The sequence below is a fragment of the Nicotiana sylvestris genome, chromosome 4 (assembly GCF_000393655.2).
Source record: "Nicotiana sylvestris chromosome 4, ASM39365v2, whole genome shotgun sequence".
Taxonomy (NCBI): Eukaryota; Viridiplantae; Streptophyta; class Magnoliopsida; order Solanales; family Solanaceae; genus Nicotiana; species Nicotiana sylvestris.
Window position 1 is genome coordinate 116,149,188 of NC_091060.1, and position 19,539 is coordinate 116,168,726.

Below are 19,539 nucleotides of genomic sequence, written 5' to 3' on the forward strand. Positions count from 1 at the left end.
GTTCGCGATTGGTGCTCCGCATTCGTGTAAGGTCGAGCTGTGTGGACATCGCGTTCACGGGTTGGCCCTCGCATTCAGGGAGAAGGAAATTTTGGTCATTGAAGCTTCGTGCTTCGCGAACGTGAGGGTGCTGCCGCGTTCGCGATGAAGAAAATATCTGGGCAGACAGTTTATATTTAAAAATCGAGGGTTTAAGTCCAATATCACAAAAGCCATTAGACAGCTCGGGAGAAGGTGAAATTTGAGGAGATTTTTAGTAGAGCAATTGGAGTAAGTATTATTCACTCATATTTGGTTTAATTCCATGATTTAGTCTTGAATTTCATCATTTAATTTGAGAAATTAGAGTGGAAATTTGGGGGGGAAATGGAAGAAAAGTTTGAGAATTCTTTTGGGAATTTGAATGGGCAATTGAGGTCGGATTCTGATGAATTTGATATGGGTAGACTCGTGAGAGGATAAGAATTCTATTGATGTGATTTTTATCGGATTCCGAGACGTGGGCCCGGGGGTCGGGTTTGGCCAATTTCGGGATTCTTGGTGTGAATTGGTTATTTTCGAGTAGGCTTTGTTCCCTTGGCATATTTTGATGGTATGAATCTTTTTTTGTTAGATTTGGAGCATTCGGAGGCCAACTCGAGAGGCAAAAGCATTGCGGGCTAGAGTTTGGACCGGATAAAGGTAAGTAATGATTGTAAATGTTTGTCCTGAGGGTATGAAACCCCGGATTCCACATAGTTGTGCTACTTTGAGGTGACGCACATGCTAGATGATGAGCGTGGGGACATGCACCAATGGGGATTGTGACTTAGTCTGTCCCGTATGACTGTTAAGTCGCGTATTTGATTGAAAACTGTTTGATATCATTGTTTTCTGGAAATAATTACCATGTTTTGGACTGAATGCCATATTTGGGCTTCGTGCCAACTGTTTTGGACCCTTATGGGATTTTTACTACTATTCCTTACTATTTTGACTTCATATTTGTACTCAATCATGTTGTATTCTACTATTTTCATAACTCAGCCATATTTACTCTGTTTTGATATTTTAAATGATATTTTGGGCTAAGCATCATGTTTTACTGTTGCCCGAGTGTCTTGAGAGATTTCTGACTGAGTGAGGCCGAGGGCTTGTGTTGTGAGGGTACTGTGGGATCGGGTTGCGCGCCGCAGCAGTATTGTACGGATTCATGATTATGAGGTCGAGGTCCTGATTTGTTACGCCATGAGGTGGCTTGATATGAGGCTGAGAGCTTTTTTGATTATGCCACGAGATGGCTTCTTATTGAGCTTGGGCTGTAAGAAGCCCCTCCCGGAGTCTGTACACCCCCAGTGAGCGCGGGTACCTAGTGTGAGTGATATGATGTAGCCCGAGGGGCTGTTGTTGTTTCATGTTATGCTCGAAGGGCTGATTATGAGTGATTGTAAGGTAGCCCGAGTGGCTGGTTCTGTTGATACTATGCTCGAGGGGCAGTTTATGGTACATGTTTTGCCCGATGGGCTGTTTACGTTTCTATCATTTTTACTCATTGTTTTATCACTCGTTTGAAACTATTGAAAGTTGTTTTAAAATATTTTACTGAAACTGAGCTTGATTTACGAAGTAAATAATTTCTATACTGCTTTGGAAACGTACTGCATTTGTTGTAGCATTATGACGTGGTTTACGTGTTTTCTTATTGCTCAGTTTTCATTTATTTTTATTACTTATTGAGTTGGCGCGCTCACATTTATCCCTGCACCTTGTGTACAAATTTATGTATTTCTGAACTCGGTAGCTGGTGTTAATTGCTCAGAGGCAGAGTCATCGGAGTTAGTAAGGTAGTTGTCCGACGTTCGCAACCCTACTCTTCTCCCTCTTATCTTCCTTAGATTGTTTTAGTATATTTTCAGAATCTTCATTGTATTCAGACCTTAGTAGATGCTCGTAACTTGCGACACCCCAATGTCGGGCTTGTGTATTTATTCCGCATTGTTCATTTAGACTTACATTTTGAGATATATGATTAATTAAAGGCTTAAAAATGACTTTTATTGATTAAGAGGTTAATTCAGGAGTTGTGTCGGCTGGCCTAATTTCATGATAGGCGCCATCACGCCCCGGTCGATTTTAGGGTCGTGACAAGTTGGTATCAGAGCCTAGGTTACATAGGTCTCATGAGTCATGAGCAGGTTTAGTAGAGTCTCGCAGATCGGTATGGAGACGTCTGTACTTATCCTTGGGAGGCTGCAAAACCTTTAGGAAAGACTTTACATTCTTGAATTCTTATCGTGCGTCATTGATGCAGCTTGAAATGCAACTCTTTTAATTCCTTCCACGCATTTGGATACACACATGAGCGCTCGGTATCAGATGTGCATCAATGGCTTGTGATTCCCTGATCAAGGGGTGAGGTGTGATTTCAGTGTGTTGATGTTGGGCCAGTCTGGAGGACTTAAGGCCAGGTTTAGCCTATAGCTTGAGCATTGAGGCGTTGATTGTGTGAGCACGTGCTTTTGGATTTGTATGTCCGATAGTGTCCCTATTAGTGGGAGTGATGACTGGATAGCTATGTGATGAGTATGATGTGACTGCAAGATGTATTCATATGAATTGGATGCGACGAGAAAGGTCTGCTTGAGGATAGAAAGAACTATTTGGTGCTTGATTTCCATCTTGATTTGACATATAGACCGAGTTATGGGTGTGTGAGGGATCTTTTTATGTTGCCTAGTTGGGAAGTGAAGTAGATTTCATATTGTGATATGAATTCAGACTCAGGAAGATTAAGTGACTGTGTAATGTTTATGACGTTGGAAGGGTATAAAGAGATATTAGTTTGAGGCAAAGCAGGTGGGTTATCTCCTGCGGAGTGTTCTGAAGTTTGTGTAATCCTTATGTTGATTGTTGGAAGATCTCTTTTACCAGTGAAATATATGTGTTGTAGTTTAAATTTGGGTCGCTTAAAAGAGTGGGATTGACTGTTACAAGGGTGAACACGAGATTTGCAGATGATTTGAAGTACTAGAGGGTTTGTGTTGTACGAGCTTATGAAGGATTTAGTTTAATCTCACCATGGTATTATGGCAGTAGTAGAGTATGGGCATGGTGAGTTCTGTGTGTTTTGACCTATGGCTTTGAGCTAAGTGGGGGAGTCCGCTATTGATGAGTTGATAGCATAATGATGTGTTGTATTGACTTCAGTTTTAGGTATACTAGTGAATCGGTTATGGCTCGCAGGGGTTGAGATCGAGGATGGTTCGAGCAAAGAAAATTTTAATAAAGGTTATGAATGCTTCGTGGGTGTATGAGAATCACGGAATAACTTGAGTGCTTATTGGTAAAGGATGTACGGTGCATAGAATAGGAAGTTGCTTGGTTGCATTAAGGTGAGGCTACATTCTGCAATGTCGGAGTGTAATCGAAGCACAGGTCATCTGGTCCGTTTGATCAGTCTAATTGTGATATAAATAGAGTGGATGACTCTCGAAAATGGTTCTAATGGGTTCAAGATTTTACATGTAATAATTGGAGATTTTCAGGTTGTATATTTGGTTAGAAACTGAGGTTTGCATTGAAGGGTGTCAAGACTTGTGGAATTTCTATATCATTATGGAATATACACATCAGTATCAGGAAGGTGAAGGTAATGGCTTTAGATTCGCATGAAGTCTCTTCAGGGTAAGTATTTCGAATGTGGTGATTTTGGGGATATTTGAGAGAGTATTTAGTGGCTTATGAGCCTTAGACGATGTGGCTTTATGCTTAGGTCTCGTGTGGCGAGTCTGGATCGAGGATTGTGGTATTATAGCGGGAAGAAGTATCAAGTTGAAGGTAAATCAGAAGGAACTTGGATAGATGGGGTAGCTTGGTAGTTGGCCGGATTGGCATGGTAAGGATATGATTAGTTCTTTGGGTGCTTATGAGGTAATGAGTTTCTATAGGTGTTTCGTGGCAATGCTCTTAGGTTTAGATGGCTTGCGTAGCTTGGTTGAGTTAGAAGGAGTTAGTCCTGACAGTTTGGTTTTGCGCAAGGGGAATTCAGAGAGTTCTTGATGATTTCTACCACAGTTTGGAGGTGTATATTTTCTACTGGCATGAGGAGCATGGGACGTATAGTGATTTTCTCATAGATGGGATCCAATGAAAAAATTCTTGGCTAGTTGAGTACGTAGTTGTTTATGGATCAGAATGGATATGAAGTTCTCATGTTTACCCTTGGATGGTATGGTATATGGAGTATGTGGTATAGGATTGAAATTTGCATATGTAAGGTCACAGTTCAGTTTTGAAAAGAAGGTCACAAATTCTTAGGTAGCATGGACAGTTTCAGAAGACTAGATAATGAGGTCACTAATTGGTGTGGCTTGATGAGGGTATACATTTTAGAAAGGGCGATATGTTTGATTTGAGGATACTTCATTAGTATTGTGTCACTCTCTTGTTGGATCGTCCTCGAACGAGTCAAAAAACATACCTGAAGCCTCAAACATGTGAGGATATCTGCTCTGCATCTCCCGCTCGGCCTCCTAGGTAGCCTCCTCCACGGGCTGACCTCTCCACTACACTTTCACTGAAACTATATCTTTTGACCTCAACTTTTGAACCTGATGACCCAAAATAGCTACTGGCTCCACATCATAGGTCAAATCATCATCCAACTGAACTGTGCTGAAATCCAGAACATGAGATGGATTCCCAATATACTTCCAGAGCATAGAGACATGAAATACCGGATGCACACTCGACAAGCTGGGTGGAAAAGCAAGCTCATAAGCCACCTCCCCAATCCTCTGAAGCACCTCAAAAGGCCTAATGAACCTCGGACTCAATTTCCCTTTTTTCCCAAATCTCATAACACCCTTCATGGGTGAACCCTTCAATAGAACCTTCTCACTAACCATGTAGGATACATCTCGAACCTTCCTATCAACATAACTCTTTTGCCTCGATTGTGCCATACGAAGCCTCTCCTAAATCACCTTCACCTTCTCCAAAGCATCTTGCACCAAGTATGTCCCCAATAGCCTAGCCTCACCCAGCTCAAACCAACCAACTGGAGATCTACACTGCTTCCATACAAAGCCTCATATGGAGCCATCTGAATACTCGACTGGTAGCTGTTGTTATAATCAAACTTTGTAAGTGGTAGAAATTGATCCCATGACCCTCCGAAATCAATGACACAAGCATGTAACATGTCCTCCAATATCTGAATAGTGCGCTCGGACTGTCCGTCCATCTGAGGGTGAAAAGTTGTGCTCAACTCAACATGAGTACCCAACTCTCGCTGCACAGACCTCCAAAACTACGATGTAAACTGAGAGCCCCTATCTGAAATGATGGAAACTAGGACACCATGCAAACAAACAATCCCCCTGATATAGATCTCTGCCAACCGCTCTGAAGAATAGGTAGTACACACGGGAATGAAGTGCGCGGACTTGGTCAGCCGATCCACAATCACCCAAATAGCATCAAACTTCCTCAAGGTTCGTGGAAGTCCAACAACAAAGTCCATAGTGATCCTCTCCCACTTCCACTCGGGAATATCCATCTGCTGAAGCAAGCCACCCGGTCTCTGATGCTCATATTTCACCTGCTGCAATTGAGACACCAAGCTACAAATCCCAGAATGTCTTTCTTCATTCTCCTTCACCAATAGTGCTGCCTCAAATCTTGATACATCTTTGTGGCGCTTGATTGAATGGAATACCGCGAGCTATAGGCCTCCTCCAGAATCAACTCCCGAAGCCCATCCACATGGGGCACACAAATCTAGCCCTGCATCCTCAACACCACATCATCGCCAATGGTCACATCTCTGGCATCATCATGTTGGACTCTATCCTTAAGGACAAGCAAATACGGATCATCATACTGGCGCTCTATGATGCGATCATATAAGGAAGACCGAGAAACCACACAAACCAATACCCGGACTGATTGGCCAAGTCCTGAACATAAACTGCAAGAGGTCTCTCACCAACTGGAATATATGCCAAACTACCCATACTCACCACCTTTCGGCTCAAGGCATCAGCTACCATATTGGCCTTCCCCGGATGGTACAATATAGTGATATCATAATCCTTTAGAAACTCTAACCATCTCTGCTGCCTCAAATTAAGATCCTTCTGCTTGAACAAGTGTTGGAGGCTACGATAATCAGTGAACATCTCACAAGACACACCGTACAAGTAGTGTCTCCAAATTTTCAATACGTGAACTATGGTTGCCAACTCCAAATGATGAACGGGGTAGTTCTTCTCATGGGGCTTCAACTGACGAGAAGCATAAGCATTAACTCTACCTTCCTACATCAATACCAACTCTCGAAGCATCACAATACACGATAGATGAACCTGATGTTGATGGAAAAACTAACATTGGAGATGTGGTCAAAGCTGTCTTGAGCTTCTGAAAGCTCTCCTCACACTCGTCCGACCATACAAATGAAGCACCCTTCTAAGTCAACTTGGTCAAGGGAGATGCGATAGATGAGAATCCCTGAACAAAACGGCGATAATAGCCTGCCAAACCAAGAAATCTGCGAATCTCTGCGGTTGAGGATGGTCTGGGCCAACTCTGAACCACCTCTATCTTCTTCGGATCAACCTGAATACCCTCGCTGGACACCAGGTGCCCCAAGAAAGCCACTGAACTAAGCCAAAACTCACACTTGGAGAATTTTTCATAAAGCTTCTCCTCCCTCAATCTCTGTAGCATAACTCTCAAATGCTCCGCGTGCTCCTCTTGACTACACGAATACACCAGAATATCATCAATGAAGATTATGACAAACGAGTCGAGATAAGGCCAAAACACATTGTTCATCAAATACATGAACGTTGTTGGGGAATTGGTCAGCCCAAATGACATCACCAAGAACTCATAATGACCATATCGGGTCCTGAAAGCTGTCTTAAGAATATTCGAGTCCCTGATCTTCAACTGGTGATAAACTAAACAGAGATCAATCTTGGAGAACACTCTCGCTCCCTAAAGCTGGTCGAGTAAATCATCAATGCGAGGCAAAGGATGTTTGTTCTTAATTGTTACCTTGTTCAATTGACTATAATCAATGCACATCCTCATAGTGCCATCCTTCTTCTTCACAAAGTGAACTGGCGCACCCCAAGGTGACACACTAGGCCGAATGAACCCTTTATCAAGGAGTTTCTGAAGCTGCTCCTTTAATTACTTCAGCTCCGCTGGTGCCATACGATACGGCGGAATAGAAATGGGCTGAGTGTACGGCACCAGGTCAATACCAAAATCAATATCCCTGTCCGGTAGCATGCCTGGCAGGTCTGCAGAAAACACATCAGGAAAGTCCCTCACAACTGGAACAGAATCAATATTGGGAGTCTCAGCACCGACCTCCCTCACAAAGGCTCGATACGAAAGACAACCCTTCCCAACCATAAGTTGGGCTTTCAAGAATGAGATCACTTTACTGGGAACATAATCAGCCATACCTCGCCACGCAATCTGTGGCACACCCAATATAGCTAATATGACTATTTTAGCATGACAGTCCAGAATAGCATGACACGGATATAGCCAATTCATGCCCAAAATGACATCAAAATCTACCATACACAATAATAAAAGATCCACTCGGGTCTCCAGGCCCGTAATAGTCACCACACATGACTGGTACACACGGTCTACAACAACAGTATCACCCACCAGGGTAGATACATGAACAGGTAAAGCAAGAAACTCACGGGGAGTACCCAAATAACGAGAAAAGTATGATAACACATAAGAAGAGGTGGAACCAGGATCAAATAATACAGAAGCATCTCTGTGGCAGACTGAGACAATACCTGTGATAATAGCATCTGATGCAATAGCATCGGGTCTGCCTGGAAGTGTATAGAAGCGGGCCTGACTACCACCTGATCGACCTCTCCATCTGGGGCGACCCCTAGCTGACTGACCTTCACCCCTAGCTGGCTGGGCGGGTGATGATGAAGTAACTAGCGCTGAAGTCGATGACTGACCCCTCTGCTGAGATGAACTTGCAAGACGACGAGGGTACTGCCTCCACATATGGCCCATCTCTCCATACTCATAACAACTCCCAGGTGCTGGAGAAGGGGACTGAAGAGAACCCCTCGCACCGGAGTGACTAGCAGATGCACTCGGCATAGAAGAGTCATGAACTGATGGAGCATAGGACGAACTCTGAGCTGGAAGGGCACTAAGTGATGACTGGTCCTGATGAGAACTGTGAGAGCTATGACCTGATGATTCCCCATGATAACCTGGGCGAGCTGGCTGAGCATGCCTGAATGGATGGCCTTTGTCGTGCTGAAACTGACCTCTCGAAGGAGTACCACTATAACTACCAGATCCTCAAGGCCTCTTGGCCTTTCTCTCCTCTCAATCCTGGCGACGAACAGACTCAATCTCACGGGCAATATCCACAACCTCCTTGAAAGTATCACCAACCACCCTCTCCCTGGTCATGAGAATACGAAGCTGATAAGTGAGGCCATCAACAAACCTCCTAATCCTCTCTTTATCTATCGGAACCAACCAAATAGCATGACGACCTAACTCGGAGAACCTTATCTCATGCTGCATCACAGTCATCTCTCCCTGACGCAACCACTCAAACTCCCTACGTAGCTCCTCTCTGCGAGATTGTGGCACATACTTCTCTAGAAAGAGAACGGAGAACTGCTGCCAGGTAAGGGGTGCTGCACCAACAGGCCTACGCCTCTCAAAAGCCTGCCACCAAGTGAAGGCAGCTCCAGAAAACTGATAAGTAATGAAAGCGACCCCGTTGGTCTCCAAAATACCCGTTGTACGAAGCATCTTCTAACACTTATCCAAGAACCCCTAGGCATCCTTGCCCTCTGCACCATTGAAGGTCAGAGGCTGAAGTCTACCAAACCTCTCCAACCTACGTTGCTCGTCCTCTGGCATGGCGGGAACTACATAGTCCTGAGTAGCTACAACCGGTTGGACTGGATGTACCCCCCGACGTCTGAAGTCCCTACATGACCTGCTCAAGTGTGCGAGCGGTGGGAGTCTGATTTCCTCCCCCGGCTTGAGAAGTAGCTGCGGCTGTAGTGGATGAAACTCCCAGAGCTAGGCCAGTGCAAACAGATAAGATCTGAGCCAAGGCCTCCTAAAGACCCGGAATCACAATGGGCACAACTTGTGCCTGAGCTGGTGCTGCTGGAGCGTCCATAACGGGGACCTTATCCTGAACTGGGGCAGCTGGTGGATCTGTAGGTGCTGACCTAGCTTCTCTACCCCTACCACAACCACGATCGCGTACTCGGCCTCTGGTGGCCAAAGCTGGTGGTACTGGTGGTCATCCATCCTGACCGGTGGCGCGTGTCCTCACCATCTATGAGAGAATAGAATGACAAAAGTTTAGTACTCGGATCAACAAAGTCGCACGACAAGAATTTTAAGAATATGAAGTTTTCCTAAAGGTTTTGCAGCCTCTCGAGGATAAATACAGGCGTCTTCGTACCGATCCGCGAGACTCTACTAAACCTGCTTATGACTCATGAGACCTATGTAACCTAGGCTCTGATACCAACTTGTCACGACCCTAAACCCGGACCCGGTCGTGATGGTGCCTTTTGTGAAGACAAGGCCAGCAAACACTACCCATTTCAGTATTTAACAGTTAAGCATTAAAAAACAGTCTAAGCATGATCAAATAAACCAAGGTTTAAGTAGTTAATATCATAATTCGCGGAAAATAACCCAACACAACCCTATACCGGGGTGTCACTAGTCATAAGCATCTAAACAATCTGGAATACTCCAAATCAAACTACATAGTTTAATACAGTAACTAAGAAAATGAAGAAAGAAGATAGGGAAGAGCTCCGGGCTGTGAACGCCGACAGCTACCTAGAGACTCCTCGGATCCGCCTGAGCTGGAAATGATCAGTACTCGGGAGCGAGACCAGATACGCCTGAATCTGCACACAGGGTGCAGGGAGTAAAGTGAGTACTCCAACTCAGTGAGTAATAATCATAAATAAAGACTGAAAGCGGGAAATCACGTAAGGCACAAAGCATGCTATAATGAAGCAGTAAAACTATTAAAACAGTAAACCAGTGAAAGATAGATAAAAATCCTTTAACTCAAATTTAACTTCATGAAAAGCCTTTTTCAACAATTAAGAATGGTAATTGGCAGGCAATTAAGAAAAGATAAACACATAAAGGTTCATCCCTCCGGCAACATCTCAGAACAATACCAGCTCCTCGGGCAACATCTCAGAACAATACCAGCCCTTCGGGCTCAATCTCACATCACAATGGGTACCTGCGCTCACTGGGGTTGTGCAGACTCCTGGAGGGGTCCCTTACGACCCAAGCGCAATATCAAGCCATCTCGTGGCATCATCACTAGGCTCTCGGTCTCATATCAATCAAGCCACCTCGTGGCGTACAAACCTCAGGCCCTCGGCCTCATAATCAATATCAAATGTTTCCTCATAACATAGGCCCTCGGCCTTACTCAGTCAAAATCCTCACAAGCCACTCGGGCAATAGTAAAACATGATTCTCAGCCCAAAATATCATCTAAAAGATCATTTAAGTGTTAAAACAGAGTAAACATGGCTGAATACAAAAATAGTGAAATATAACATGACTAAGTTCAAGTATAAAGTCAAAACAGTGAGGAAATATCAATAAAAGCCCCCGAAGGGTTCAAATAGTGGCACGAAGCCCAAATATGGCATTCAGCCCAACTAATGATGATAACAAATGGATTTCAGTCAAATACGCGGTAAAATAATCATTCGGGACGGAATAAGTCACAATCCCCAATAGTGCACGATCCCACGCTCGTCATCAAGCATTTGTGTCACCTCAATATAGCACAATGATGTGCAAGTCTGGGGTTCCATACCCTCAGAACATCATTTACAATCATTATTTACCTCGAACCGATCAAATCTCTAGCTCGCGATGCCTTTGCCCCTCGAATCGGCCTCCACTCACGTCAAATCTATTCAAAATCAGAACGAGGACGTCAAAATAGGCTAAGGGAACGAAGCCCAAGCGAAAAAATTAGTATACAACACAAATCCCGAAATTACCAAAACTCGACCCCCGGGCCCACGTCTTGTAATTCGATAATTTTTACATCAATAGATTCCTTGTTTCCCCACGAGTTCATACATATCAAAAGTTTAGAAATCTGACCTCAAATGGTCCTTCAAATCCTCAAGCAAAGGTCTAAGTTTCTGAGCCCTAGTTCTTTAATTTTTGGCTTAATTTCCATGATTATTTAGGTAAAATTCACATTAGAATCGAGTTTTAAGTCCAAAAATCTTACCTCCAAGTGATTCCCTTTGAATCCCTCTTCAATCCCCTTCAAATAGATCCAAAAACGACCAACAATGGAAGAAATAAACCCCACATTCGCGGACAAGATGACCTTTTAAACCTTCTGCCCAGGCCTGAAATCCTTCTTCGCGAACGCGGTCAAAGCCTCGCGTTCGCGAAGTACAAATTAACTTTGACCAATTTTTCCTCTTTCGCGAGCGCGACTTCCCCATAGCGAATGCGATGCTTTGCTCAGACCAACCTTTGCGATCGCGTTCCACCTCTCGCGAACGCGATGAATAAAAATCCACTGAAGCTCAGGTGCCCATTTTCTTCTATGTGAACGCGACACCACCCCGCGAACGCGATGCACAACCATTTAGCCCTTCGCAAACGCGAAGAGTAAAATACCTGTAACAGCTGAAACCAAAATCTGCAACTCCAAACATCAAGAAATGATCCGATTGACCACCCGAAACTCCCCCGAGGCCCTCGAGACCTCAACCAAAGGAACAAACATATCCCAAAACCTTGTTCAAACTTGTAAAAATCTTCAAAACACCTCAAACAATATCAAATCAACCAAAACACATCGGATTCAAGCTTAAGTTTCCAAAATCTTCCGAATTTCGCTTTTGATCAAAAACCCAACCAAACCACGTCTGAATGACCTAATACTTTGCACACACATACCAAATGATACAACGAAGCTACTTCAACTCTCGGAATTCCATTCCGAACCCTATATCAAAATCTCGCCTACTAACCGGAAATCGCCAAAATATCAACTTCGCCAATTCAAGCCTAAATCTACTCCGAACCTCCAAAACTCATTCTGATCATGCTCCTAAGTCCCAAATCACCTCCCAAAGCTATCTGAACGATCGAAACTCACATCCGAGCCCTAAAACACATAAGTCAACATCTGGTTGACTTTTCTAACTTAAGCTTCCCTCAAAAGAGATTAAGTGTCTCAAACCTTACCAAAATCATTCCGGATTCGATCCGACCAACCCGATACCACATAACACGTATAAACAAAGCATAAAGAAGCAGAAATAGGGGAAACGGAGTGGTAACTCATGAGACGACTGGTCAATCGTCACAAATTGGGCAGAATTATTTTGAAAAAAAATCGCCAGCATTTCGGCGCTTTTTGGACGTTTAGAAAGAAAAAGAAGAAGAAGAATGAAAATCAAAAGTGCAGAACATACATGTTGAAAGTTGTTGTTGTATTGTTGAAGAAGAAGAAGAAGAACCTAAGTTTGAAGAAGAGAAATCGTTGTTGTTGTTTGAATTTAATGAAGAAAAGAGGAAGAAATCGCTGATGTTGTTTGAAGAACCCTAGTTTCTCGCTGTTGTTGAAGTCTCGAAGAAGTCGAAAAAGTCCGGATTGTTTAGAATACCAAGTTTTTAATAAAATAGGGCTTTGGATATTTTAAACAAAGAAGCGGACGCTTCTCTCGCTTCACCACTTCTTGCTTTTTGCAGAGAAGCGGTCTCTTTTTCGTACCAGAGTCGCTTTTAATGGTAGAAGCGATAAACCGTGCGCTCCGCTTCTCTTCTCCCTTAAAGCGAGGAAGCGCTCGCTTTTTTAATCACTGCTTATTACTAATTTAATTTGAAAACGTATTATATTGTCCAAATCCATTTAGAAACATGAGAGTCTATATAATATTATAAAAGTACAAATAGAAGAACTCATAAGAAAATGATATAGCTATAATAACTTATTTTTTAGACTATAATAATTTCTATGTTAATTTTTTTAATAATTAATATTTTAAAATTAATACAATTTTGTCTATTAAATTCTATTAAAAATATATATGAAGGTTTAATAAAATCAATTTCATATGAGTCCTCCATATTGGTAATTCATTACCACTCTATAATATTCAATACCAAAAAAAGTAATATTAAACGGACTGCATAAAGCGTTGAAATTGAGAAAATATTCTCACGATAATATATTATTATATTATATTTAAACTACTTTCATACTCAAATAATATTTTGTTATTATAAATTTTTCGTGTTATATTGAAAAATATACCCAATTATTAAAGAATAACTAAAAAATTTAAGAATATAAATATGTGAGAAAGAGAAAGAAAAAGGTTAATAAGAGTCAATACCACTAATGATTTTCCAAACATAAAGATCTAAAAGTGGAACTTCAGATCTATCTTTTTACTCTTTGAAAATAAAATTTATAGTGGATAAAATTATAGTTACGGTTAAATATTCAAACATGAGATGAACTAATATTAATAACTAGAATCAACAGAAAACAAATTATTTTTTATGTTAAACTTAAATAATCAAATCTTTCAATTAATTATTTAGCAAGAGAATCTAATTAAATTATTCTTCAAATTCATCATATGAGTAAAATTATTTTTCAATTTAAAAAAAAAAATCTTAGGGTACATAAAGTTATTCCATAAAGAAAGTGTTAGAGATTAAAAAATTAGATCACAAAGTAAAAACGGTTAGTAGAATATTAAGAAGGCCATACAAGTGTTGGAGGAAGCATAATTAAAGCTAAATCCTGAACAAGAATAAGCTTTCAAGACTATATTATAAAAAGTCGACTCTCGTATAGCGGGATTATCCTTTGTAGATGCCTCCGGCGGAATCGAAATAATATTCGTATGTCATGCATTACTTGCAAATATCATATCAAGTGGCATGATATTTTTAGCAATAAGAACAAGTGGTGTAGCATCAACGATTTTATTATGAGGTAGTATAATTCACTTTAGATTTGATATACCTCTTCAAATAATTGAAATAAGCATCACAAATATATCAAAGCAGGGCAATAGTGCTAAATTTATAATGAAAATAAAAGTGATAATATGGGATGAAAGCGCTTTTGGCTAAGCGTCAAGCGATTGAAATAATTGTCCAGAGTTTTAGAGATATATTGGGTATCAATGAACTGTTTGATGGAAAAGTAATAGTTTGGAAGGTGATTTATGTCAAGTATTATTAATAGTTCCAAAATTGATGAATTCAAAAACTGTAAAAGCTAGCTTGCCAAAATTATACTTATGACCTAAAATGAAAATATTTAAATGACAAGAAATATAAAAGTAAGAACAGACCAACATTTAATGACTTCTTGCTTCGTGTCAGAAACAAAGAAGAGCATCCAATAAAAGGTGATTTGGTTTTTCTAGAACACTTCATTATCAACCTCAATAGTAATAGTAGTGCATTTAATAAGGAAAATATTTTCATCATTAGATTAAAACGCAATTTATAGAAATCACGTGATAGAAATTGAAGAGTTATCTTAGCTAGCAGAAATGAATATGTTGATCAACTAATTAATAAAAGATTGATTGCTAAGTTTTATGGTAAAAACGGAATATTTTTCAGTTTTGACTCACCAAAAGATGATACCAACAATTACTATCAAGAAGAATACTTAAATACTTTAATACCAAATAGTCTTCTACCCCACATATTTGTTGTCAAGTTCATTATTTCTTACGTATGTTAGTGTACATATATACAATAGACTAAGTTAAAATTGATCTTCCATTGAATATATGTTGATTTTGAAGAAAAATATGCATGTCATGATACTGAAAACTTTCCGCTGAATAGCTTATGTAATAGTACGCATATGGTATATCGAAGTTTTGACAATAACGTCATACATACAGAACTTATGATATTGGTCAGTGTGCTTCTAAGTATGTGTTTATCCCCGAATTCAACTTTCGTCTTCCGCAACTAAAACATATCCTTTTAAATTTGTGTGAAAATAATTTTTAGTATGTTTTGTAGTTATAATAAATAAAGCACAAAGACAAACATCCTAAATATTGGACTGCATTTATAATAATATAGACAACAAGAGTTCTGGTAATGGCAGAGAAACCAAAGCATTAGAAGGAAACATACAAACAAAACATTGTTTATAAAAAAGTGTTCGGTAAGATACCATCACATTAGATACCTTTAATTACAATACATAATTATCTACTTAACATGACTAAAATTGATCATTTGTGTATGTTCTGATGATATCTTTTCATTTTGAATTCATGTATTATGCTAATGTAATAATATTTTTCGGCATTTAGATGATTGTTGTATTATTATATATAAAAAAAATCTTATTAGTTAAATTTTATTGCTCCTTTATATAATAAATATTAAAACCATTATTAACGTGCAACGCACGTTTATAGATACTAGCAGGGGTGGATTTAGGGGGGCGCAAGGGAGTGCACCCGAACACCCTTCGCCGAAAAATTACACTGTATATATAAGGCAAAATCTATTTTTTATTTCTATATATTAAGTTTTGAACACCCTTAACACAATTCAAAAGTGTAGTTTAGTGGTCAAGGGGTTCAAAATCTACATAAGGTCATGAGTTCAATTCTCACTAGCTACAAAAAAAAAAAAAAAATTGAACCCCCTTCGTGAAGATCCTGTCTCCGCCATTGAATACTAGTAAGTAGAAAGCAACAATGAACCAAGGTTTGTTGACAAGACAAGTTGTTCCAGTTGAAAAGCTTCTATCTATATCAGAAAAGGAGGAGGCAAACAGCGAAAATTGAACTCATACTAATCGTCGTGGAATGCATACGTGATATGCCCTTTTAAAAATAGGGGCGACTTTCTCGTAGATAATTGCGAATAAACAAGTAGGGGTCGGCAATTAAAGAAATAGGACTAACCTTAATTTTAGGGATAGGTTTACTTCTTATTTTTGTTATAGAAAATGTCAATCATTATAGGTTTTCACAAATACCAATTGTAAGCTTTGATGGTGGATGGAGATGGTTGAGACTTCCCAATTCCCAAAAAAAAAGGTTTCTTTAGAACATAAGAACAAATTTAGGTTTCATTTAATTTTACTTTGAGATTGATTTGAATCTAAATTTTGATTAGACGATCTAAATTATAATTGAAGAGCTTCATGCTTGTTGATCTTAAATGGCTCTAATATTGATAAAGAATGCAGCCTTTGTTTCATCTGCAAAATTCTCCATTTAGGCAGTTCAAGCTATAATTAAAAGGAGAACTGAAAATAAAAGACTATCTAGGCTGAAGAAGCCCTTTTCTATTTTTCTGTTGATATTGCTTGTATATTCGTGATGAGACAAAGACTTCCTATTAGTACAGATAACAAATATGGTGTAGGAAACATAACAAAGTCATCTTTAAAGTAGTCAACGGAATTTCTTTTAGGTTACGGGTTCGAGCCTCACTAATACTTGCATTAGGGTAGACTGTCTACGTCACCTTCCCCGGCCTCTGCAGAATGCGAGATGCTTTGTACACCGGAATGCCCTTTTTTTATCTTATAATCAAAGAAAGCACACCAAGTCCAAAACAAATCTAATAATTTTCAGTAGGAAGTCTATTATGGTAAGATACTAGTAATTTTTATTGGAACTGAATTCAAAGACATAAAAGTTTAAAGGTTATTGCAAGATTACAATCTCTGCAACTTTCTTAAAATCCTGAAAAATATATATCTTATGATCTGAAGATCTTAAGGGAGTGATTTACGCACGAGAAACCACCATCAACCATCAGATTATGCCCACTTATATACCTCGCTTCATCGCTAGCTAAGAACAGAACGGCATTAGCAACATCCTGAACTAGCAAATCGACGCCCTGCAAGTTAGCTAACTTGCCAAAATAAGCATGAAAATCCGCGATTGCATCATCATTCCTTTGATCCTCTGGCAAGTGAGCCAGGCCCAATCCAGTTGCAACAGCGTAAGGAGAAACGCAGTTCACACGTATACCATGTTGCCCCAACTCAGCAGCCACATTTTTTGTAAGTCCCGAAATAGCATGCTTGGAAGTTGTATAAGCATGAGGCGCAGCGCCAGCAATAGCACTTGCTGCACTGCTCAAAGATACTATCGATCCCTTCTTTCGTGGAATCATTATGCGAGCCGCGTGTTTCATTCCAAGGAAAACACCTTTCACATTCACATCAAGCACATTATCGAAGACAGAAAGTTCATAATCGCGGATATCTGTATAAGTTGGCCCTGTCAATCCAGCATTATTAACCAATATATCAAGCGTACCAAATTTTTGAACAGCAAAATCGACTGCCTGACTAATATCAGCTTCTGCAGTAACATCACAGTGGATAAAACATGCACTTTTGTCATCACCAAGGGATTCACAAACGCGCTGTCCAAGTTCATCTTGAATATCAGCAATGCATACTTTTGCACCATTTTTGTGAAATAAACGTACTATACCCTCTCCTATACCACTTGCACCTCCGGTGACTAAAGCGACTCTTCCAAATAGCCTGATATATCAGATGAAATTACAACATATCGACTACAATACTATGATACAAAAGCATTTTCATAAGAATTCTGAGCAAATGAACTTAGAAAAAAGCATAAAGAAGAGAACTTTGATAGAAAATCATGCCACTTTATCAAAGTCATTATTAATTCCTAGGACATTTATGTAGTTCTCATCCTCTTCTGGTTGATTTGTCACTATGATTAACAACAGGATCTCGATTTAGTAGCACTGCTGTGACAAATTTGTGCTGCTTTCTCTGACACTTAGTTTTCAGAAAATCAGAGAGTTCAATTTCTGCTAGTTAAGCCAATACTAAGAGAAAACTGATACTAGTTATTTGGAGTGCAAATGGACAATTGTTAGTTGGTGTTACAAAGTGTGGGAGTACAATGAATTTCTCAAGAGAGCAATATACTCAGCTTCAAGAATTTGTTCTTTTTCTATATGCTTGTATTTTTACTAATACAAAGTTCAGTGGCAGATGTAGCGTAGCGCAGAATATGGATAGACATAGTGACTTTTTAGCTGATAAGACTAAGTTGAGTAATTTTTATGTGACCAAAAAAAAAACAATGTAATTGAAGATAAAATTTGAATGATTTCAGATAGTAGAAGGAACAAATTTGGACATTTTTACCGTAACAAATGAACCAAAACATGAGCATTTCAAAAGAAAAAGTTCACAATGTGAAAGCCAAAGAAGAAGAGAAGGCATCAACCAAATTCTCAAACAAAACACAAGAAACTAACGAAATATTCTATCTGAAAGAAGTATATTTGACAAAACTAGTAGTAGTAAGAATTCTCAAAGCAGAACCTTTGGTTGGAAAGAGAACTTTCAGAGCTTCCTTTGACTTCCATGGCGGCAAGTTCCGTAGCTTCTTGTTGGAAAAAGATGATCAAGAATAAATAATAAAACAGATATTTTAGTAAGAATGTGTTGAGTATGATTTTCACAGAAGAATAGGAATTAGTCCCATTTATAGAGCGCTAGTACTATGCTACGTTCAGTGGCTATTCGTGATAGAATGGACCACGTGGGAGCTAGATTGCCGAATGGAAGCCGTTTGAAATCTTTTTGTGGGAGGATACAGTTAGACTTGACACAAGGTTTAAAAAGAAAAAATTTAAAGGGTAAAAGTTTTGTAGGACTATGTTATTTGTATGATTATAAAAAAAATTCATTAATAATAAAGTGGGTAAAATAAAAAGTTTAAAATTAAATTCTTTCTAAATATAAAATGTGTCATATTTTTGGAACGAACTAATAAGGAAAATGTGTCATTTAAATCGAAACGGAGCAAGTATACAACAACTACACCTCAATCAACAAAGTGAGTGTGGACTGTGGATTATAAGAATTTTCACACTATATTTTTTCATTTAAATTCATCGCGAGCCAATATTATATAAAACAGAAATACGAATAAAAGTAACTATGTCTTTTTCATTAGCATAAAAATCTCAAATAGGACCAAAAAAAAAAATCCTACGGAACAGAGACCCAAACCAAAGGTACTAATATGACTAAATTCAATATATGAAGGAGGAAAATAAAAAGGAAAATGGCCAAATATATTCTTTTACTTTCGGATATTGTCTATATTTAACCTCCGTTATACTATCCGGATAAATTTATCCCTACCGTTATATTCTCCGGTCAAATTTATCCCTATCATCAGCAAACTTTTAAAAATTACCCCTTGATCTGTTCAGTAATCCAAACTCTCCCAATTTTCATTTATTTATATCACTTGTTCCTTTTGCTCCAATATTTTTCAGAAATTACTATTGATGTGAATGCTAAAGGTGTTAGATTATACAAATTATTCATGGGTATTTTTAATTACCAATGCACCCACTTTTCTTCTTGTGATAACGAATTTGGAATTGATTTAAAATTTTATTTATTTTTCA

At 39.4% G+C, this 19,539-nt stretch overlaps 1 protein-coding gene across 1 annotated transcript; it reads right to left on the reverse strand.

The window, feature by feature from the left end:
* Window positions 1-16,699: 16,699 nt before the first annotated feature.
* On the reverse strand, window positions 16,700-18,606 carry LOC104235616 ((+)-borneol dehydrogenase 2-like). The gene is made up of 2 exons (XM_009789419.2): window positions 18,440-18,606; window positions 16,700-17,617 (listed from the first exon to the last, which is right to left on the reverse strand). Exons 1-2 carry the CDS (start codon window positions 18,481-18,483, stop codon window positions 16,816-16,818), a joined length of 846 nt encoding a protein of 281 aa, XP_009787721.1. The 5' UTR covers window positions 18,484-18,606; the 3' UTR covers window positions 16,700-16,815.
* Between the last annotated feature and the right edge of the window lie 933 nt (window positions 18,607-19,539).

Bases quoted from the DNA above. Each gene is read 5' to 3' on its own strand.
- LOC104235616 (XM_009789419.2), bottom strand. From the start codon at position 18,483: ATGGAAGTCAAAGGAAGCTCTGAAAGTTCTCTTTCCAACCAAAG. The intron at 17,618-18,439 runs GTTCTGCTTTGA...CTGATATATCAG, and splicing joins AGTTCTCTTTCCAACCAAAG to GCTATTTGGAAGAGTCGCTT.